At 45.2% G+C, this 15816-nt stretch overlaps 1 protein-coding gene across 4 annotated transcripts in view; it reads right to left on the reverse strand.

The window, feature by feature from the left end:
• Positions 1 to 763: 763 nt before the first annotated feature.
• Positions 764 to 15816, reverse strand: part of SAMHD1 (SAM and HD domain containing deoxynucleoside triphosphate triphosphohydrolase 1) — an 85440-nt gene continuing 70387 nt past the window's right edge. For all 4 annotated transcript variants that reach the window (XM_044985601.1, XM_044985599.1, XM_044985602.1 and 1 more), the window contains exons 13-16: positions 14955 to 15050; positions 4943 to 5047; positions 4455 to 4592; positions 764 to 1931 (exon numbers count right to left, since the gene is read on the reverse strand). In XM_044985601.1, coding sequence (XP_044841536.1) covers positions 1803 to 1931; positions 4455 to 4592; positions 4943 to 5047; positions 14955 to 15050 — 468 coding nt within the window. In that variant the 3' untranslated portion in view covers positions 764 to 1802. The remainder of the gene's footprint in view (positions 1932 to 4454; positions 4593 to 4942; positions 5048 to 14954; positions 15051 to 15816) is intronic.

Consider the following 15816-nt stretch of genomic DNA (forward strand, 5'->3'; position numbering starts at 1 on the left):
GGGGCCTCATAGAAAATTGATGGAAAAAGTCATTCAGAATTGGGCTCCCTTATCTAACAGACTTGCTTTAGCTATGAACGTCTGTCCTTTTAAGAATGCATTTGGCAATTTTCATTTTAACTGTGCATTAATTGTAGTATTGATTTTAATACAAACAATCCACGCAGCAATTCCATTAAAAAAGTTGTATTAAAATATTTGTATACATTCTTTTTCAGACAACTCAGGCTCAGTCAGTTCGAACTCTCAAAAAAAAAAAAAAAGAGAAAAAAAAAGGATCCAGTTCACAGATAAAGTTTCACCTTTCAAAAGCAAAGAGCACAGTACTCTCAAGCAAAAGTTTTTCTACAGAACACCTTTTAGAATAGATTCAAATAAGCGAATACATTCAAGTGACAGCTGTGAAATGAATACATTATTCTGTATGTAATGTTTCAACTTGCCTTGAATCACAGGGTTTTAACACAATTGCTTCACTCTTTCTGTTTGATGAAGTCAAGTACAAAAGGCTCATTCCAGAACGGTTAGAGATATGCTTCCCAAGTCAGTGAAGATTTCTGACAACAGCCATTTCATACACCTGTAGATCTGAATCACTGGTAGTGCACTGAAAATGGGGTTTGTACAACACCCCCTCTGGTGAACACATGGGCTTGTGCATATTAAGAGAGCAGCAGACCAGAAGAATTATGGCATGATCAATTCCCTTGCCTTCATCTGGTGATTATCAGATGCCATCTCTAGAAGGGACAGTTTATAGTGACTAACATCTGACTTCTAAAGGCAAAGATTCAGAAAAAGAGGTCAAGTTTGTTTTCTTCAGGTGTTAGGTACTACTTTAAAAAAAGGACACAAGAAACTTAAAAATCCCATTTCTGTACGAAGATGTGGGGTTTTTTTTGTTTTTTTTTTAAACTTAATTTGTTTGGAAGGGATCTCCAAGTGAAAGATTGGAAGAAAAATCTGCCTAGTTTGTTTGCTCTTTGTATTGGACAGCCATTTGTCAGTAGTCAAATCTGGTCCCCGCCCCATTTGTGCTGTATGAAAAGAACCAGGGGAAAGAACATTTAAATGGCAGGAAAAAGTGATTGTTAAGCCACAAAAACACAATCTAAAAAACAGCATTAAAAAAAAAAAAGGCCACACCTCACTGATGCCCTTTTCACTTCAGTAAGGCTTAAGAAACCTGAGCTATAGGCTTTGCTCTGTCAGAACATGTGACATCAAGATTATCTTAAAAGAAAGGGATCTGAAATAGGGGACAGTACAGATCTTTCCAATTTTTTTCTCTCTTTTATCTATGTCATTTGCCCCAGTAAAGGGAGCTGGGCACTTGCTGCTCACATTTCTCTGATTTTAGGGAAGTCAAAATTGTGCTGAAGTGCAATGCTAGCTACACTACAACAACGGTAAAATACTAATTTCCTTTTGGAATTTTATGGGAGTTTGGGGTATTTCAAAAGCCTTCATTTTTAAAGGAACTCTTGCTACACAGCACCCATACACTCAAGTCAAAAACTAGAACAGTGTTTGCTCTGCTGCAAATAATCACTGATCACATATAAAATTCCCCTTTGAATGTCAATGCTCACAGGGCTTTTAAATCACTATGTTACATACAGGAAACATACAGGAACCTAAAAAAATGCACTTTTGTAAACTTGTTCTGTAAAGCTTTTCAAGTAGGTTTTATACAATGTGCTGTTCTCTTTCAAGTATCTTTTAACAGGATAGAAGGGACAGCACAAAACTGTTACTGGAAAGGCTTTAAATATAGCAAATAAACTCCATTTACAAATCAGTTATTGAAAGAGTCTAGTTCTGGATTTTGAAGCTTCCCTGCGGTCATTTGGACTTTGCAGTTCATCCTCGTCAGGGTCATTCCAGCTTGCTTTCATTGGAGTTAGTTCAGGGGCGACCACATCACCGTCCTAGAAAGTCATTGAAAGGAAGTTAAGAAAAAGTTGCCGAGTTTTACAAGCACATTCTTACTTTATTTGTCTTACTGTAGGAACCAGGACCTCATTGTGCTAGGTGCTGTACAAACAGAACAAAACAAGCAGCTCAATTTTACGCTTATGGAATAGAAAGGATGAGAACTGAGCCACAAAAGGGTCATGATCAATGACTGAAAACTTTGTAGGTGAGAACTCTGTACAAACGTACCCAAGTCGTTCAGCTGGTTCCCAAAGCTTAGTCACCAATAAATCCAGGAAGTAGGTGAGCCAGAAAATACTTAGTGTATTATCACACAAAGTGAGCCCAAAGAGGCCAACACTTGTGGCACCTTAGAGACTAACAAATTTATGCATGCATAAGCTTTCGTGGGCTAACACCCAAATAAATTTGTTAGTCTCTAAAGTGCCACAAGTTCTCCTTGTTCTTTTTGCTGATACAGACTAACATGGCTACCACTCTGAAGAGTGAGCCCAGTAACCATCCCACTGTCCATCTGAAATTTACCTGTCCAACACTGCCACAACAAAGTGCTGAGCACCCGTGGCAAACCTGTGCCATGGATTACCCACATTCAGTTTTGCAGACTTGGCCATGTTTCACCTGTTAAGACACATTACTATGGTCCAATGAACTGAGTGGTGGTTGTAAAGCTGGTTGCATGATGAAATTGATATTACAAATTGATATTAGAAACAGAGAAAGCTTTTCACCAATCTCACGTGCAAAGCACACTGGAGAAATTAACTCTGTTTTGCTCTCAGAAACCAGAACTGTTACAAAAGGATGAGCCCTAAGGTGATTCACATGCTCATGGCTGCAGATCATGCCTGTGGAAACCATAGTCCAGTGGTGGAACTTCCGGAAGTACTGAGCGACCGCCGAGATTGGCTGTGGGTGCTCAGCACCCCCTGGAAAATAAGCCCTGGGGCCTAGCACACTAGTTTTAAAAATGCTCAATACAAGGTATTATGCTTTGTCACACTGAAGGGATTTAAAGCTCTACATTTTTTATTAAAGGACATGAAACTGATTTGTGATGTGAGCACGTTTCTCTCAGAGCTCCTCCAGACTACATTTCATGCAGGGAAAGGTATGTGAGAAAACATCTAGACCTGAAAGAGCAGATACAGAAAGAGGGGCAGCTTAATACTAAATACAGATGAATTATCAGCATTCAAAACCAACTGCTAAGAGAAAACCTTTAATTGCTGGGAAAAGACACCTTATCACACTGTCCGTACCCAACTTGATGGACAAGTCACACCTACTAAGGCTTACTGTCCTGAAAACTAGAGGTTCAATGCAACGATTTGCATATTTAATAAATGTGAAATACCTAATTTACATTCTAATTTTATTTATAAAATGGCAAAAATGTCATTTGTTTCCATCATATTAACTGCTCTGCTACAGTGATGGACATAAATAATTTTATCAACTGAAAGAAACAAGTTTAGTGGGAGAAATGATAGAGGAGGGGTAGGCCAGGGGCAGCATAGGGGAGGGGATGCTGTCTCAGCCATACCACAGAAATGCCAAGTTAGCTTTATTGATATTACAGGGGCCGCCCCTGGCAGGAGCCTGAGGTTCCTATTTCCTTTAGGATCAGGTTCCATCTCTCTCAGGCACTGTTTTTGATCAACTGGCTCAACACCGCCAAGAGCTGGGACCACAGAGGTGGCTCTGACTCTGCCCCCATTGCAAAAGCCAAAACTGCATAAAGGGGCTACAGTGAGCTCCATCCCCATCATGCCCTGCGGTATCTATGCTCTGGTGTTTGACAGGCAGCAGGGGCAACAGGCTCTACCCGGACACAACAGCAGGGACCTTCGAAATCGGGAATGTTTAGGGGGTCTCTACCCTCTTCCTGTTCAAGTCGCATTGTTTCCCCAGGAGATTGGGGCTCCTGAACAGGAGTCTATAAAAGATCATTAAAAAAAAACAAATTAAATTCTCCTGGGGAAACAGGAAGCTTTACAGGCCTGGGACAAGCAGGGGCAACTGGTCTGAGTGATTCCTTAAAGAGATGCCATTGAGCCCCACCGTGGTGGTTTAGGGCAGGTCTACAAACAAAACTTGCCCCAGTTACCGAAACCGAGGCAAACCCTTGGGTGGATGCTCTTATTTCAGGATAAAAGTGTCTCACTTCAGTTCAATTTAAACCTGTTCCCAATCAGCTTATGAGAAAAGCTACTCTTAAACAGAAATAAGAGTGGCCACATGGGTTTGCATTGGTTTAAGTTCACTGCTTTGGTTAGAACATGCAGCATTCCTGTGTAGACAAGGCCTTACAGATAAAAATCCCTAACAATGCACAGATTTTGAAGGTCCCAAATCCATGTGCCAAGGTGAGAAGTTCCAGGAGTAGGGATTATTTTGGGAAAGTTCTCTGGCCTGCGTTGTACAGGAGGTCAGACTAGATTATCACAATGGTCCCTTTTGGCCTGGGAATGGATGAATCTGCGTGTAGGGGTATTTATGAGGTAGTACATTACCTGAGGTTTTGTAAAATCCATGTTCATACACCACTGAATAAAACACTTTGTTGCAGCATCTAAACTCTTCTCATCCTTTTTCTTGCAATAAACCCGGATCAGCTGCTCTGCAAATGTCTCTGGCAGAAGCCTGGAAACCTTTTGAATAGAGGAAAATAAATTGTACAGTGTTTCTTGGAATCTAGAGCCAACCGATCAATGAACTTCAAAATATTTCCATATATAGGTAGAAAAATGTAAGTTCTCATTATAAAGCATAATGTGTACCACAAAGTTAGGGAGTTTGACTGGAAAAATTAGTCAAACTGAAGATAGTGAGTAATGGATTTTGGATGGACTGCGTTAAATACCAAGATTCCAAATTGTGGTCAAACTGTATTCCCTCCTCCCACCACCACATTATTGCACAGAAGTGCTTCCACAACCTGTTACATGAAAATTTCCTTGAGAAGCATGTTTGGTAAGGCCTTTGGCACAGCCTTAGCTACCTGTTCTTTCGAAATCTTGACTGCCTGGCTCGGGTCAGACTTGCAATAGAAGCGAACTTTATCGATAGGGTTCTGTTCTTTCATTCCATAGTCCATATTGATAACCTTGATGGAAACAATTCAGAAATGGATACAGATGAACGAACAAAAAAAATGGTTACCCACCTTTTTTGTAACTTTTGTTCTTCGAGATGTTGCTCCATTCCATTCTAGGTGTGCGTGCACTCACATGTGCGCTCAGAGATTTTTGCCTTAGCAGTATCCGTAGCGCCAGCTGTGGTGCCCCCTTGAGTGCTGCGCTCAGGCGTCGGTATATCAGGAGCTGCCAGCCTTACGTCCTCTCAGTTCCTTCTTGCCGGCAACTTTGACAGAGGGGCAGGAGGGTGGGGAATGGAATGGACATGAGCAACACATCTCGAAAAACAACAGCTGAAGAAAAAATGGTTGCCCATCTCTTTTGTTTCGAGTGCTTGCTCATGTCGATTCCATTGTAGGCGACTCACAAGCAGTATCAATGGAAGTGGGCTCAGAGTTCACGGTCTTGCAGGTTACAGCACTTCTCTGCCAAAGCTAGCGTTGTCTCAAGCTTGCTGGTAAGTGTATGAGACGCGAGCGTGTGGACAGACGACCAGGTAGCGGCTCTACACATCTCTTGGATTGGTACCTGCTTCAGGAAGGCCACTGATGACACTTGTGCCCTAGTCGAGTGTGGTGCCACAATCGCAGGCACTTGCGCCAGCTCATAACAGTAGCGGATAAAGGCCATGATCCAGGACAAAATCCTCTAAGCAGACACTGAGCGACCCTTCATTCTGTCCACCACCACAACGAACAACTGTGTTGACTTACGGAACAGCTTTGTTCTATCTATGTAGAAGGCCAGCGCCCTCCTGATATCCAGGGTGTGTAGCCTGCACTCCTCATCAGACATATAAGGCTTTGGAAAGAATACAGGTAAATATATGTCCTGGCCAGTATGAAACTGGGAAACGACCTTGGGCAGAAACACTGGGTGCAGTCACAGCTGGACCTTATCCTTGTAGAAGGCCGTATAGGACGGCTCCAAAGTAAGTGCCCTGATCTCGCACATCCTGCGGGCTGACATTATCACAACCAGGAACAAGGAACTTTTGTGTGCGGCATGCCATTCATCTGATAGCTGCACACCTGCCTGGAACCAGGAACGTCCTGGTGGATCACCTCATGGAGAAGCAGGAGAGAGCAGGAAGCCAGAGCCTGAAACAGAGACCCCGTGAGCCTCTACAGCATGAGATTTGGGTCCTGGGTGGGGGACCATGCTGTCATGTTTTGAGCCTTGGAACAGAGGATGGAAAGCCAAGATAGCAGCCAGGTGGACCTTGATCAATGACAGCGACACGCCTTGGAGTTTGAGGTGCAGCAGATAATCCAGTATCTCCTGCAGCAGGGCCTGCTTGGCTCATATGCGCCATTCCAAGGCCCAGCACATGAATCTTTTCCATTTGGCCAGATAAGTCGCTCTGGTGGAGGGTTTCCTGCTACCCAGCAAGACTTCCTGGACACAGCTCAAGCATGACCGTTCGTTCATGCTTAGCCATGCAGCAGCCAAGCAGTCAAGTGCAGTGCTGCCAGGTTCGTGACAGCAGATCCAGCCAGAGGAGCGGCTACTGAAAGGTTCAACAGTGTGCTGAACCAGTGCTGGAGAGGCCACGTGGGGGTTATTAGGATAATTCTTGCTCTTGCTTGATCTTCATAAGGACCCTGTGACTCAATGGCACTGGCAGGAAGGCATACATCAGCGCCCCCAACCATGGGATGAGAAAGGCATCCGACAGGGAGTCCCCAGATCAAACAGAACATGTGGCATTTTCTGTTCTGCCTGGACGTGAAAAGGTGTGCCTGGGGAGTCTTCCACCTCTGGAAGATTATGCTGACCACCTCCGGATAGAGCAACCACTTGTGGCGAGATGAGAAAGTCCTGCTGAGGTGATCCACCAGGACGTTCTTGGTTCCAGGCAGGTGTGCAGCTACCAGATGAAGGGCATGCCGCACACAAAAGTCCCAAGAGCAGAGAGCTTCTTGACAAAAGGGCTGAAGACCTGGCACTGCCCTGCCTGTTGATGTAATACATCGTGGCAGTATTGTCCATCAGGACCTGCATGCACCACCTTGCTCCTCAGGTGAGGCAAGAAAGCCTGGCAGGCCAGGCAAACCGCTCTGAGCTCCCTAATGTTGATATGGAGGGCCAGATTGTCCTGCAAATGGTTCTTTACATGGGAGATCAAGTCCGTCCGACATGGCGTGAAAACACGCTCCTGGAAGGAAGGCTCTGGCTCGCATGGAGTTGAGAACCACCCAATGAACTCTACTCACTGGAGGCGCATTAAGATGGATTTTTTTCTCGTTTATTAACAGGCCCGGGTCGCGGCAGGTGGAACGCACCAGATTAAGTCTCCTCTGCACTTGCTCACAAGATGGGCCCTTGATGAACCAGTGGTTGAGAGACAGGAAGACCTGGACCCCTCGACGTCTCAGGTAAGCAGCCACTGGCGCCATACATTTTGTGAACACCCTTGCGGTTGATCAGAGGCCTAAGGAGAGTGCTGTGAATTGAAAATGGCGTCTGCTCACTATGAAACTGAGGAAGCGTCTGTGACCTGGGAATATGGAAATAAGCGTCCTTTAAATCGAGGGTAGCATACCAGTCTCCCAGATCCGGGAAGGGGATGATGGAGGCCAGGGAGACCATATGAAACTTCAGCTTTTTGAGAGACTTGTTGAGGCGACGCAGGTCCAAGATGGGTCTGAGGCCCCCTTTTGCCTTCGGGATTAATAAGTAGTGGGAGTAGACCCCTTTTTCTTTCATGTCCTGAGGGACTTCCTCCACTGCAACCAGGCACAGGAGGTTCTCAACCTCTTGAACGAGGAATTGTTCATGAGAAGGGCCCCTGAAGAGGGATGGGGGAGGAGTGGGGGTGGGAGGGAGGGGCAGCCGAAAATTGCAGGGTATAGCCCTGAGATACTATATCCAGCATCCAGCGGTCCGAGGTGACTCACGACCAGGCCAAACAGTAGGGACAAAGACGGTTGAGGAAAGAACAAGGTGGATCTGGAAAACTGACTAGGGCATCACTCTCAAGAGCACCTTCAAAACGAGTGCTTTTGGCCCCTTGGCTGCTTTGCCGGGCCGGGCTGTGCAGTAGAAGGAGGAAGGGCAGCGAGGACTAAAACTTCTGTCTCTATCCCTTCTCCTTGCAGACCCATCGAGGCTGCCAAAGCCTTGGTGGCAGGGACAGCCGGAACTGCTTCTGTGAAGACTGCAGCATATGCATGACCAGCGAGCGAAGGATGGCCCGAGTGTCGTTTAACCCATGCAGCCTCACATCTGTCTGTTTGAAGAAGAGACCGTTCCCAGCAAACAGGAGGACCTACATCGTGGTCTGCATATTTAGAGAAAGACTGGCAGTTTGAAGCCAGGAGCTGCACCTCATAACCACCGCCGCTGCGACCACCCTAGCTGCTGAGTCTGCTGCATCCCACACCATTTGGAAGGAGCACGTAGCTGCTGCCATGCCCTCCTGTACCAGGGTGCTGATTCTTGAGCAAAACCCTGCAGGAGGGATTCCTTGAAGTTACAGAGGGAGTCCCATAAGTTAAAATTGTATCTGCCCAAGACGGCCTGATGGTTCGCCACCCGGAATTGCAGTCTGGCAGTGGAATAAATTTTTCTCCCCAAAAGGTCCAGTCTTTTGGCCTCTATTTTTGGTAGTTGAACTGGTATGCCCCTGCTTATCTTTTTCGTTGGTCGCAGAGACAACCAGCGAGCCCGGAGGTGGGTGGGTATAAAGGTACAGTCAAACCTTGCAATAACGCGCCCCGCGATAACGCGAATTCGGATATAATGCGATCATAAGTTGGCTCCCCTTTAAGTCCGTAATACTGTTCACGTTTTGCCAGAATACTTTTTTTACGACATTTATAAATAAATCGCATTCTTCCGGTCTTATAGGATAAAAGTGACTCCTGGCCATTGCAGGCCCATTGCACTTACTTCTCGGGTTGTACATGTGTATGGTGTTTGCCTATAAACTTGTTATTAATTTCCTATATTTTAAAAAATATTTTACCGTTATGGACACGCCAGTTCGCAAACGCAAGTAGTTTTCTGCCCAAGAGAAATTGTACGTCCTGGATCAACTAAAGAAGGGCAAACAACAAACTCAGCTTGCTAGAGATCTAGGAATTAGTGAGTCCACTCTGCGAGGGTGGAAAAAAGAAGAAGAAAAGCTCTGTAGCCTACTCTGCATTCTTGAAGCGGAAACTGGTTTACAGCATAAAAAGGTCAAGTTTGCTAATGATGAAAGCCTAAGATTCCACCTTGTACCAATGGTTTGTCCAGGCTCACTCAGAAGGAGTTCCCATTTCTGGCCCTATTCTGAAAGCTCAAGCAGAGAAATTTGATCACCTTATCAATGGAAATGAATCCAAATTTAAGGCGAGTAATGGCTAGCTGGACAGATTCAAGAAAAGGCACACTGTAAGCCAAGTTCTTGTGTCAGCTGATAAAGAGGCTGCCGATTCCTACCCAATTGACCTTAAAAAGTTGCAGGAGGATGGTTGCTACACAGCTGACCAAGTTTACAGCTGCAACGAGACTGGTTTATGCTTTAAAATGTTACCCGATGGCACCCTCGCAACCAGGACTGATAGTCACAAACGAGAAGGCTTTAAGCAGAGGAAGGACCGAGTCACTCTCTTGTTTTGCGCCAAGAAGTCTGGCAGCCACAAAGTCAGACTTATGATGATTGGAAATGCGAGGTCTCCCAGGTGTTTTCATCATGTTAATATGAAGGCCCTTCCCTTTGAATACACCAACAGCAAGAATGCATGGATGAATAGCTCCATATTTAAAGACTGGTTCTATAAAACTTTCATGCCAGCCGTTCGGGCTCATTTGCGAAAACTCAAGCAGCAGGAAAAAGCTCTCCTCCTGCTGGATAATTGCCCTGCTCACCCCCCAGCGGAAAATCTTGTCAGTCATGATGGCAAGATTGAAGTCTATCATCTCCCAAAGAACACTATGTCAGAAATCCAGCCACTGGACCAAGGCATCATATCAGTATTTAAGCAAAACGATTGTCATGAAATGATCAAGCGGATGGTAGCGGATAACAACTCCTCTGTTGACACATCACTGTCGTCACTCAACTTGAAAGAAGTCTGTCATCTCGGCAGAAAAGCCTGGGATGCTATCTCTGCACGTTGCATTCAACAATGCTGGACAAAGGGTCTTGGTCCAGCTTTTCCATCATCTACACACGACAACGGTAACAACGACGAGCCTGAATTTACAAGTTTCACTGAAGACAATGTACGTTTTGCCAAAGAAGCACTCAGAGAATATGAGCACAGTCATCAGGATATCCTCAGCTGGTTTTCAGCAGATGACATGCCCCATATACGAACACATCTCAGATGACAAAATTGTTGCAAATGTCAGTGGGAAGAATGAAGCTGCACCACCAGAGCCTGAAACCAGAGCCTGAAACTAATGACGATGACAACGATGATGACATCTCAACTCCCCCACCAAAAGTGTCCGAGGCAGTAAAGGACCTAGAAGCCAGTTTGAGGTGGCTGGAAACTCAAGACGTGGACAGTGTCAAAATCCTCCAACTCAGAAGCATTCTTGACTTTGCTAGAAACCAACAGTCTGTGGCAAATAAGCAGACCACACTAAATAGCTTTTTTAAGAAGTGATTAAATGTAAAATTATGGAGTCATGCAACCAGATTGCGCAGAGTACAAAGTCAATGATTAGTATAGTTGATTTCACATGTTTCTTTCATGTACATGTAATTAAATTACTACTTTTGTGTTTAACACATGCTGGGATAACAGGTTTTTGTTTTTTTTTTGTTTGTTTTTTTTAAACAAGACTTAAACTGACCAGCTTGAAATGGTAAATTTTCATAACCCCACTATAAAGCGACCCCGCATTTATCGCGATCAAATTTTTTGGACCCCAATTATCATTATGGCGGGATTTCACTCTACTCAAACCCTTTGGCTGGGACAAAGTACTTCTTTTTAACCCTTTTGGAGGTGGGAGAGATGGAGGACAGGGTTTGCCAGAGGCCTTGGCAATTTTGAGGACCCTGTCACATACTGGTCGGTGCTGCAAACTGTTGCTCCGAGGCAGCGGCAGATGAGCAGTGCGAAAGGGGCATCATCGTGACTGGCACACCCCTGTTGTCAGATTCTACAGGTGTGGTGCTCTGCTCTGTTCAATGTTGATATCAATCGGCTGTGTGTGTGTGTGTATTCCCTCTGTGTGCTGCCCCAGCTCTGCGCAGATCGCTGACACAGCAGACCCCGAGAGAACCCCCAATGACCACAGACTCTAGTAAGGTACGAAGGCACGTCAGCCAGGTTTATTGTCAAAGAGAAACACAGTCTCCAGCTCCCTAGCAAAAACGAAGTCCAAGGTGCTGCTAAGGTGCAGCTAGCCAGTACATATGTGCTCCCTGGCAATGGACTCAGCTCAGTCAGTGGTGGGACTTTCCACTGCCCCCTAGGCTGGACAAAGACACCGCCCCAGGATGCATTTTTATACACAGGTACAAACAAGGTTATACATCACTCCTGACGTATTGAGGTGCAACCCCTCTACGTAGCTAGGTGCCACCTCTCACCTTGTACATGTTGGTTCGAACAAAACAACTCTATCCATCATATTACCCTTTTGGCCCTGTCATTGGGATGGGTCAGCTTGTTCCTTGTTATCTGTGTGGAGTGTACAAGTCTGCGAATGTTCTGATATCTGGTGTCCAGTACCTTTTAGGTATGTCTCTTTTTGCAGCATCAGCCCTTTCCTTGCCAGCTTCTGTGATCAGGGCCTGCCTCTGGCTCACAGCTTAACTTTGCTTTATGTCAGCAAGTCTTGACCATTACTTTAGTTCAGGCCTTAGGCCTCATACCGGGCCTCTGATACCAAGGTTTATATCTCAGGGCCTCCTCTTACTACAGCCCCATTCACTCCAATAAGGCCACTGTGCTGGCCACTGGCTATGCTCCCAATGTGGTGCCCATGTCGACATGGCCTCTCGTGCCCAATCGCACTGGTGGAGTCTGGGCGAGGGGCTGAACTGCCCTTCTGTGCCAGAGGAATCCTCTTCCGGTGACCATGGTGGAGCCATTGACGCCTGCGTCTGCCTGCTGACCGTTGCTGCCGAAGACCGGTGCCTGGAGTGAGGGGATTGGTGCCAATATCGAGGGGACTGCAGTTGTGACAGGGAGCGCTCCCATGGGACAGGCGACTGAGATCAGCAGCAAGATGACAACTGGGGGAGGGCGAACGGTGCTGGTAGTACGGGGACTTGAGTCTCCTCCCCTTAGGCAATCTGCATTGAGACGGCGGAGACCGCAATTGCGGTGACCGAGGGTGAGCCTCAGAGGAGCTTATCTGCAACTCCAGAGATCTGGGGCGAGAGGAGGTGAGCACTGCCTTGTCTCAGGGGATTGGTGGTGCTCCACTGCCCCCTGAGGGGTCTTTGCAGCTGGCTTGCCTTCATAGGGAGCCTTCACTGTTTCCTGCGGCAAATGCGGTGTTGGCGGCATGGGCAGAGGTCTCTGTTCTCTTGGCACCAGGGGAGCTTAGGAAGGCATCGATGCTGTCAGGAGTTTGGATCCCCTATCGCTCCCGAGAGTTGGAGGTGGATCTTTTAAAGGGGCTAAGGGCCCCAACCAGGGAGGCACATACATGTGGCTCCAGAGTAGCCAGGTGGCCAGAAGTGGGTCATTTGCCCGATGTTGCATGGCCCTTCTTGCCCAGTGCCAGGGGTGCGCTGCACACTGAGGCTGAGGTATTAGGTGAGTCTTGGCAGGAAGGCTCAGAAGCCAGGTGGAGAGCAGCCTCTATGAGAAGAGCCCGCAAATGAATATCCCACGCTGAGTCCTGGGTAGAAAATTTTTACAAATACGACACTTCACATGTGATTTGCCCAAGCACTTGAGGCAGCTGCTGTGGGGGTCACTTATAGGCATCGGCCTGTTACATTCCACGCAGGGCTTAAGCTCCAGAGACTGGGGCACGCCCCGCCTGGGGTGAAGTCCCCGCTGGGACTCTAAATTCTAACTACATTTAACAACTACTTAACACTAACTACTATAAACAAACTATTTACAAGGCCCTACAGCTCGAAGTCAGAAGAGAGGACACTGCTAGCCCTTGCTATGCAAGGAAAGGCACTCCAACTAACCATCATGGGCGGTCAGAAGGAACTGAGAGGGCGTAGGGCTGGCCGCTGACATACGGACGCATGAACATGGCACTCCAGGGGGTGCCACAGCCGACCATACAGATACTGCTAAGGCAAAAATCTCCAACGACTATGCAGATGGGCACGTGCACACCTAGAATGGAATCGACACGACCAAGCACTCAAAGAACACCACACATTTTTGGGTAGTTTTCTAGACTTGAGATTACCAAGATTCTAACAAAAGAGACACTATAATTATTAGTAGTTAGAAAATAGAAAAGATTGTTCTAAAATATTTGGAGTTAACTACAATAGTTGATCTTTATGAAAAAACTAAAATTTGTCTCAATTGTTTCATGAAATTAGTTTCACTGATGTGATGAGCTTCAAGAAATTTGTAAAGTATCACCTTAAAAGTAACCTGCAATCAGAGAGGCATCCAGCAAACAGAGTTGAGAGAAATCTAAAGTGATTTACAAATTACCTTTCAGACATGCTTCAGATGTCTATATGTAGTGGTAGCCCTTAAATTTTAATTTTGCCTTGATAACCTGACAGTGCTGCCACTAGAAAATTTTTGGCAGTTGAACCAAGACAATTTTAACACACCAGTGCTTCCTCCATCCAGTACATATAATTTTCCTATTTGCTTTCCAGAATATCTGAATTAAGAAAACAGAATTTTTAGGGTGGAGAGGAATAGGCACAGAAGGTGAGAGGAGAGACCAAATCAATTTCAGCAGCGAAATATTTGCAGAGAAGCATTTCCCTTTTTCCAATGATTCAGATGTAAATTAAGACAATTTGAGGACAATGGGATTACATCAGTGTGCCTGAGGGCAGCAACTGGCTTGCAGAACCTTTAGCACTGGTGGGAATGCATAGAGCAGGAAAACCTCTGGTTGCAGGACTGGCCGTTACATGACACATTTTACATGCAGACGCATTAAATAGGATATGGAAAAACAAATGTTAAACCCTAATGATTTTCTTTTTAAGCAAAGTTAACTTTTCCAAGTAGAGCTGTTCTGAAAGGGTCTTGGCCAAGGTCACATTGCCTGTCTGCAGGAATAATGACTTATAGGAAGACATATTCAAGTCACAAAGATGTGGCTGGACATTGCACAACTCAAGGGATAAGGAATGCTTCAGTCTCTTTCTACTTGCAGATGTAATACTTCAGTTACATTGTCTTTGTTCTAGTCTTCGGTAGCTATCCATTTTCAAGGTCTAAATATTCCAGGAGGAAACTACCGCCCTCCCCCCCAAAAGTGCAAGTCTACCACCATGGGAGCAGAGCCAGCAATGGAACAGCTAAAAAGGTAACTAAATGTTTTCCTAACATTACTTTTCCATTGCCACAGGGATGTTACATGACGACAAATTGGAGAGTGAAATAGTCCATGCAATCCCTGGGAAGAGAGGTGTCCACAAAATAATATTTTAACACATGATCCACATTATGAAAAAGTTTGAGAACCCTTGATCTATAGGCTTCAGCAGTAACACATACAGGGAGACTGCTAGGCACCAGATACCAACTGCATACTCCACACAGGAAAAGGAATGCACTGAGGGTTACCTTATGCCTTATAATGTCCCTGAATTGTGCAATCAGAGCGTGAATGGGACAAATTGCTTTCTTATTTTGAATATAAAGTGTACTCAGCTTTATGTGTAAACTTTTACATGGTACATTTGGCCCTTTGTGATACAGAAATGAAGACAGTATGTTTTACACTAAGTTTGCTATGAAAGGACACACTTACGTCAACTATAAAGTCTTCAGCATTCAATTCAACATCCTGAGGTGCATTCTTTGGTCTGGAAGCAACAATGTCAGCTGGCAGCCTGTCATACTGATCCTGAGAAAGAGTGAACACTTTTAATTCTATTCAAGCACTGCCAGTTCCAGACCTGTGCAACTGAACCCATATATCTGGAGAGAATGCTGCCATACAACCAGGCTGGTTGAGATAAGGCTAGAATTACTTAAAATACCAGCATTTTTAAAGTAAACAATTCACCTTTCAAAAGAAAAGTTCAAGTGAAGATTTTCATCTGCATTAATCGGCCATGGCTACAGCTGAAGATTGGTTACATGACCAGGTGAAACTATACAGAAAGTGCCTGCACGAAAGACTATAACTTTGAGGTATGTATGTTTTCCATGATAATTGTGTGACTTTTAGCCAGAGATACAATCTACTATGTTGGTGGTTTTAGATGGGCCCTTAGAGAGTCACAAAAATCTTTAGTGCCTAGGGCATCTACTAGCCCTCAAATAGAAAGAAGTTGACCACGAAGGGGCTACAGTGCCCTGAACATGTGCCTTTAAGCACATTATCCATGTTCCTATTAAACAGGTCAACTTCCTCAACTCCTCATTCTATACAGGAAAACAGACACATTCAATATTTCTTAACAAGTTTGTTTGCAATACTGACAACGGATACAAGTATGTATTCCATAATTGCTGGGAATCTGCCTGTTCCTGCAGCTATCAGGGCGTCATCACACAATGAAGGAAAGAGCTGTTGAAGAGAGAGCTCTTACTCCCCAAACAAACTTAATTTAATACAAGAACTGTTAGATGTAGTTACCTATAACACTTTTTAAACAAGCGTCTCT

The sequence above is a fragment of the Mauremys mutica genome, chromosome 13, assembly GCF_020497125.1.
Source record: "Mauremys mutica isolate MM-2020 ecotype Southern chromosome 13, ASM2049712v1, whole genome shotgun sequence".
In the NCBI taxonomy this organism is placed as follows: domain Eukaryota; kingdom Metazoa; phylum Chordata; order Testudines; family Geoemydidae; genus Mauremys; species Mauremys mutica.